Raw genomic sequence first — 7888 nt, 5'->3', positions numbered from 1 at the left:
CACATGTTCTATTAAAACTCGGCACGAAGGCTTCTGCGAAGCCCGAGGAGCAGCCAGAAGATCAAAAGCATCCCGGCCGTGTCCTCCTCTGTCCAACGCGCTCAATAACAGCGTGTTTCAGATGCATTTGTTAGAGGGAAGCATCCTGAACCAGCGGAATCTCATTAAAAGAGAGAAAATTCAAAGCTTGTAAACAGCGAAGGGAAAACTATAAAACCTAAAATGATTCACATTATGAGCCTGAAACGCCAAAGAGTCCACCGATTTACACTTTAAAAAGACCGAACAAAAACAGGAAAATCCACATATCACGCTGGTCGGTTTGATTTATTCTGGGTTTATTACCAATGGTGAGTTTACATCACATGCATATTGAGACGAATGATCTCTGGACTCGTTGCTCTGGAGAAAGAATAAAACTCAGAGGCCTCGGAGGGCGGCGATCGTCGGTTTATCTGCAGCAGATCTGACTGAAAGTCTTTTTTTCCTAAATGAGTGTAAAGCAGAAATGCAGCACGTCGTCCTCTTTGTAAAACACGCTGCTGTTTAAAGCCAAGAACGAGCCACCGCATCAGACTCGTGTACAGCGCTGTGCACAGGTCTTACGCCTCTCTTCTAATCTTTATATTCTGCAGGAAAATGAGAACCAAGTGCAGCGATTTATTGAAACACGGTCTCTATGAGGCAGAAACAGGTGACAGTATTTGAGTGGACACCTTTATTCTCCAGCACAGGCTGTAAAATCTCTCCAGGCTTCTTGAAGGACACGCAAAGCTCTTCTGTTCTTGTTCTGCTCTGCCGGGATGATCCCACACTGCTTCAGTAATGCTACGCTGCAGGAGGCTCCACTGTGCGCTTTCACTGCGTTGGGATCATTGTCAGGCTTTGCAGAAGGATCAAATTCAGTCTGATGGTACTTTGTTAAAACTGATGAATCGAACGTCACTGACTGAAATCCAGACCCAGCCTCCACTGTGGCCTCACTGTTGGACCTCCTCTGTACATATCGCCAAAGATTTGGACTCATCGCTCCCTCTGACCTGTTGTTACCGAGTTTCAGTCCAGTTCTTGTGTAGTTTGGATGGTTCAGCTGAAGGCCCCGTGATTTTTAGGCTGAACACTTGTTGTTTTGTCCGCCACTTGTCCAGTTTCCTCACATTTTTTAAGGACACACTGCACACCGTGCGAGATCCGCCAGGTTTTCTGCTAATAGTTCAGAGAATCCATTGTTGGTCCAAAAATGACATTTTATGACAAACTACTATCTTCAGGATTTTTCACAGATTCAACTAAAGAAACTAGAATAAATCATCGGTTTGTGTGACAGGCTGCTTTCATCAAAGATAAACTTTAAGATGGATTCTGGCAAGTCGTTATGTGCAGAGACATAACGACTTTACCTCGGAGCCTTTATGATGCCTGAGTGATGAGGTCAGAGTTAAATGGAAACAAAGAAAAACGTCTGAAAATGGTCAGGTACGAGGACTGGACTGGAAACAAGGGAAGACTGAAGGATCTTCAGAAAGCTGGAGGAGGATTCTTTGTGAAAAATGACAAGTCTGACTGCTTGGAAGCAAAATAGGGAGAAATGAGGGGTTGCTTAAGGCTAAGTCCACACGTACACGGGTATTTTTGAAAACGGAGATTTTCCGTTTTCGTTTTCAAAAATAATCCCGTCCACACATAAAGGCAGAAATGAAGGAAAACGCTGCTATGAACATGCCAAAGCAGCAGGTGGCGCTAGATTCCTAACTGTGCAGAAATGTTGGCCAATCAGAAGTCTAGAAGCCTCGGTGGGAAAAAGTAAACAAAGCTGGGGCATAGAAGCAGAACCGAGTCGTATGTGTGGAGGGACAGTAACTGTGTGTATATGTAAGCATTTAAACACTGCAGAGAGTAGAATTAACAGTAACAGTATTGTAGAAATTCATTTCACCGAAACAATAACGTGGCGCACAGTGTGACGTCAAAAAATGCGCACACCTTTGACGCTGCGTTTTCTCCGTTTTTCTCGTCCACACGTAAACGCAAAAACTGAGTTTTCACAAATCTCCACCCTGGCCGGAGTTTTTAAAAATCTTCGTTTTCAGTGACCAAAAACGCCGTTTACGTGTGGACGAAAGGTGCAAACGCATAGAAAAATCTGCGTTTTCAAAAATGCCCGGGTACGTGTGGACGTAGCCTGAGACTTCTGCACAACTGTGTACAGCACAGGAACCAGGCGTGGCTCGGCATGCATCTTTGGTAACTTCGTCACGTGGAGGTGATCTCTGTGGATCGATCACATGTTCAGTCAGGGTGGCAGGTCGGGTCAACACTTCAGGCTCTCTGACGTGTTCCTTGAGGTGCTCCCGAACACGTCTGCTGGTGGCCTAATATTGCCGAGCTATGCAAGCTAACGTGATCTAGTTTGATCTAATGAAGCCCTCATAGGACCAGACCAGGTACGACAGGTGAGCCATCCCGAGCCAAACACTGTCGCCAAGATTTCCTCCACTCCTCCAACACAGTCTGTTGTTCTTCCTCAGAGTCACGTCTCACACACCAGGATGTGCTCACACAGACAGAACATCACAAGACCTCATCCCTCTCGCTGTTACGTCCTGGACGCATATTCGTCTACGCCACGGCGGCCGACGCCGCTTGGCGCTCTGACATATTCACCAAACTCTCATAAATGCTACTTATCGTTTATTTGCATCATTATAAACAATATTCATGATGTGACGTTCGCCTCCAACAGCACAGTCTGAGAGACACACACAGGAACAGAAAATAAAATACACATTCTCAAAGTGTGGCAGATGACAGCTGATCTCAGGTCAGATCCAGTGAGCGGCGATGCGACTGGAGCTGGAGTGGCGACGGCAGCGCTGATTCCCGATCAGCCTCCAACCACCAGCAACCAGAGTTTAGACCGACCTGGATCCTCTCCATCAGAAGCTTAAAAATGCATCAGGTGTCACAAAGATGAGGCCCCACCTCCACAAAAACCAGGAAGTGCAAGGCCAGTTAAAGTCCTAGCTCCGGTCCAGCGCAACAGCCCCGCCCACTGAGACGTCCGTGACGGCGGAGACCATTCGCCTGCAGCACACGGGTCTCTCTCCTCCTCTCTCTCACCTCACCTTGGACGAGTGATAGGTGGAAAGCGAGCAGGGGAGGGGGTGGGGCTCATTGCTGCTTGGAGCGCCAAAACCGCGAGGCGATGGAGCCGATCGAGAGTCCCTGTTTCTTCTGCTGGGAGAGCTCGGACAGACGCTGCTCCTCCTCCTGACGGGCAGAGAAAACAGAGTCAAAGCCATTCCAGGTGAAACCTGTGACAGGTGCGTTTGATTTCTCCTCCTACCTGTGCCAGCTGAGCCTGTCGGCGCTTGAAGGCCTCGATGGGGTCTTCCTCCAGCGCGTAGTTCTCCAACACCGAACGCACGTCGTCCACGCCGCTCATAGCGATGGCTGATGGAGAGGAGGAGACGGAGGAGGTGAAACAACAACAGACAGGAAACACGGGAAGGTCAACCAATCAAATATGAGCTTAGTGACAGTAGAGGGATGCACTGACGAACACAAGAAGCAGACGTCAACTACAAAAACAAATTAAGTTAAGGAACGGCTGGGTGACAGGACGGTCCCCGAACGCCTCGCCGTGCGTCTTACTCTTGAGGAAGTTGGCGAGGTCGTAGAGCGTTCGGTCCTCAGAGTTTCCGTCCCATTTCTTCAGAGCCAGGCCGTTGAAAGGCTGCAGGCTGAACGCCTCCCGCTTACAGTCCACCACGATGACCTTACTGCTGTCGCGGTTCAGACACGACACATCCTAAAAGAGACACACACACACACACACACACACACACACACACACACACACACACACACACACACACACACACACACACACACACACGTTTACTCTCCTGCTGCAGATAAAATCACTAATTCGATGACTGATGAGGTAAACGCCTCCTCCATCACTCCAGCCCGACTAAAGTTGACACTGGTGATCTTTCATGCCTCATCAAATAAGAGACTCCATTACCTTAATGACCCTTAAGGTAACACTTGCTAGCCCCAGCTGGGGGGTGTGTGTGTGTGTGTGTGTGTGTGTGTATTCATATCTTTGTAGGGACCAAAAATTGGAAATCCTCACGAGTCTGAAGGTATTTTTCAGACTCAGGATGTGGTTTTAGTGTCAGGGTTACAACTGGGTTATGGTTGGGTTTAGGCTCAGGGTTAGGCATTCACTTTTGATGGTTAGGGTAAAGGGCGAGGGGAAGCATTATTTCAATTAGATGTCTCCACAAGAAATGAATACCCGACGTGTGTGTGAGTGAGACAGATGGAGAGGGACTGTCTGCGGCCCAATCATCCTCCACGTCCTCACAGCTGATGAAAGAAGGCCGCCGTTCTCCTTCACGTTGTGTTTGTGTGAAGGAATCAAGCTGCCACTGAAGAATCGGACCTTCTCAGTCTTTTACGCCATTGTGGAGGAATTTTGGCCGCTCTTCTTTCCAGCATTGCTTCAGTTCATTGAGATTTGAACGGTGGATCTAAGCACAGCTCTCTGAAGGTGTCAGCAGGCTGAGCAGTCTGGACTTTTTCTTTTTCAGCCATTCTGTTGGAGATTTACTGCCTGGCTCAACTCAGCGACTGCAAAGTGCTTACATCGTCATCCCTCGTCCACCGGTCGGTATGAGGCGTTTGAACTGAGTTTGGATCTCTGCAGCTGAGGACAAACCTCTCCACCAGCTGGGGCAAGCCCTGGATGACCCGGGAGGTCAGGCAGCTGCTGAAGGAGAGGAACATTGCGTTCAGGTCTGGCAACAGGGATTACTACACCACAGCCCGATCCAACCTGAAGAGAGGCATCAGAGAGGCAAAGGGGGACTATAGGAGGAGGATCGAGGACCATTTGAAGAGTAATACCAGCCGGCAGGTGTGGCAAGGCATCCAGCACCTAACCAACTATAAGATCAATCTCGGAGCTGCGGACGGTGACCTGGAGCTGGCAGAGGAGCTGAATATCTTCTTTGCCCGCTTTGAGACCAGGGTACCGGAGGTATTGGAGCCACAGCAGCAACACGCCACCCATAGCAGCACCACCCTCACCCTGGAAGAGCACGAGGTGAGGCGCATGCTGCAGGCTGTTAACCCGAGGAAGGCGGCGGGTCCTGATGGTGTGCCAGGTCGAATATTGAGGGATTGTGCAGGACAGCTGGCTGGGATCTTCACCAGGATTTTCAACAAATCCCTCGCACAGGCGACTGTCCCACTCTGCCTGAAGTCCTCCACCATAGTCCCCTTGCCTAAGAAGCCCCACATCACCGGCCTGAATGACTACAGACCGGTGGCACTCACCCCAGTGGTAATGAAATGCTTTGAGAAGCTGGTCCGCAGACACATCACAGCAGCCCTGCCCCGCAGCCTGGATCCACACCAGTTTGCCTACAGAGCAAACCGGTCCACGGAAGACGCTGTAGCCACAGCACTCCATGCTGCATTAACTCACCTGGAAGAGCATGGTAGCTATGTGCGGATGCTCTTCGTGGATTACTGCTCAGCTTTTAACACCATCCTTCCACACAAACTGGTGGCCAAGCTACAAGACCTGGGGCTTCCATACAGCACCTGCATGTGGATCAACAGCTTCCTCTCGGGCCGTAGACAGAGAGTCAGAGTTGGCCATCACACATCCTCAGCCCTGAGTCTCAGCACTGGCTCACCCCAGGGCTGTGTGCTCAGTCCACTGCTCTACTCTCTCTACACACACGACTGCACTCCTCGCCACCACAGCAACATCTTTGTGAAATTTGCAGATGACACCACAGTGGTGGGGCTCATTTCCAAGGGAGACGAGTCTACGTACAGAGACGAGGTGGAGCAGCTGACGTCATGGTGTAAGGCCAATAACCTCCTCCTCAACACTTCAAAAACCAAAGAACTCATAATAGACTTCAGAAGGAAAAAGGCAGAGATCCAACCACTATTCATAAATGGGGACTGTGTAGAAAGGGTGGCAAGCTTCCGCTTCCTGGGAGTCAATATAGAGGAGAACCTTTCCTGGAGTGTGAACACCTCCGAGCTGCTGAAAAAGGCCCAACAGAGACTGTACTTCCTGAGAATTCTCAGGAGGAATAACATCACACAGAGACTGCTGGTGTCCTTCTACAGAGCCACCATTGAGAGTGTTCTAACTTACTGCATATGCATCTGGTACACTAGCTGCACAGGGGCTCAGAGGAAAGCACTCCAAGGGATCATTAACACCGCCCAAAAGATCACTGGCTGCCCTCTCCCCACACTGGAAGTTCTACACAACACCCACTGTTTTAAAAAGGCCCAAAACATCATAAAAGACACCTCACATCCTGGCCACTCCCTGTTCGAACTGCTGCCCTCAGGCAGACGGTACAGGGCAATCAGAGCAAGGACTAATAGACTCAAACACAGCTGTTATCCAACTGCAATAACACATCTGAATACTACAAAAAAATGTCCATCACGCCACTCTTGTGTTAATCTATGCACGGTCTGAAGCATGTGTGTGGGAATGTATGTGAATGTTTTACTGTTATATCTTATTAGTATTTTAAGTATTCTATTTTATTTATTGAATTTTATTGTTTTATTTATATTTTGATATTGCTAGGGATGATGCAATGATCGGGGACCATTCTTCATTTCGTTGTTCTCATGACAATGACAATAAAGTTTCTGATTCTGATTCTGACATTGGTATCATCCATTTGAAGGACGCTGTTACAGATGTGGTTTATTGAGCCTTTGTAAACCTCAGTTAAGGAAATGGCCTCGTAGCCCTCCCTCAGCAGACGGTTCTCTAAGATCACTGCTGATTGCAGACCTGCAAACTGCCCAAACCTCTGCTTTTATAGGGAAGCTTGAGCTTTCAGATGATCGGTTAATCAGTGCATTTGATAGTCGACACCTGGCTGCTCCTTTCCCTCTTCCACATATTGTTTGTGCATTTGAAGCGCCTTGAGGCGACTTTTGTTGTGATTTGGCGCTATATAAATAAAATTGAATTGAACATTTCGTCTTCGTTTCAGGTACATGAATAATGACTATGAATATAAGTGACGTAGAGAAGATGCAATAGAGCAACATGGCGTGGACGTCTGACAACGACGGTCTCTGATCTTAATTAGAGCTCTTATGATGCCATGTGACCAATAAAAGCCGTCCGAAGCCTGTCATGTTGAATGTTCTAAATACGCGTCGATTCAAACTGTGAAACACTGGCTTCACTCTAGAACAGCAGCTGGACGGGACTAAAGCAGGACTTTGCTCCAGGTTGGGGGTTAACTCTAACACACACAGAGTTACGTCAATGAAAGGTCGCGCCCCGACAACTTCCCCGGCACCGCACTTCTCCGTCTTTGTATGAAAATTCCTCTCGTCAAATCTGCCGTGCGATGTTATTGGCAGGCGCCATCTGTGGCTGCCCTCTCCGTTGGGAGATTAGAAATAGGAATGACATCTACTGCTGTGCAGCGTCCAGCAGAGGAAACTTTGCCGTCACAGAAGCTCACGAACACCAGCGTGACTCCCTCCTGCGAGACCCTCGGCTCATGTTCTCAGCAAATTGGGCAGCAGCATTTTTACAGAGTCGGTGAAGTGCTAAGAAATGCTGCACACACTCACAAATACAGTTTAGGTAAATGTATTATGTACTGTACTGCAAGCTGACAGTAAGATTCTACTTATCCCAATCATATCAGAGCCTGACTCCGCCCACTGCATGGTCTTGAAAAAGACCAAAACATTTATTTGGGTCATTTCGAGCTGGATGGCTCCTCCTCTCCAACATCTTCCCCCTCTGATGTCTTGGAGCACTGCAGTAGTTGGCAGATGCATCAGTTTGAGGAGTCCGCTTGTC

At 48.6% G+C, this 7888-nt stretch overlaps 1 protein-coding gene across 1 annotated transcript in view; it reads right to left on the bottom strand.

The window, feature by feature from the left end:
* Positions 1-321: 321 nt before the first annotated feature.
* timm50 (translocase of inner mitochondrial membrane 50 homolog (S. cerevisiae)) overlaps positions 322-7888 on the bottom strand; it is a 34814-nt gene continuing 27247 nt past the window's right edge. Inside the window, exons 9-11 of the mRNA XM_085244446.1 lie at positions 3655-3811; positions 3347-3453; positions 322-3270 (exon numbers count right to left, since the gene is read on the bottom strand). Coding sequence (XP_085100572.1) covers positions 3172-3270; positions 3347-3453; positions 3655-3811 — 363 coding nt within the window. The 3' untranslated portion in view covers positions 322-3171. The remainder of the gene's footprint in view (positions 3271-3346; positions 3454-3654; positions 3812-7888) is intronic.

This window comes from Mchenga conophoros, linkage group LG14 (genome assembly GCF_057382185.1).
Source record: "Mchenga conophoros isolate Kocher_MC1m ecotype Shallow Benthic linkage group LG14, M_conophoros_male_GT1.1, whole genome shotgun sequence".
In the NCBI taxonomy this organism is placed as follows: domain Eukaryota; kingdom Metazoa; phylum Chordata; class Actinopteri; order Cichliformes; family Cichlidae; genus Mchenga; species Mchenga conophoros.
The sequence above is the reverse complement of the archived record's forward strand: the minus strand, read 5'-3'. Positions and strand labels throughout refer to the sequence as shown.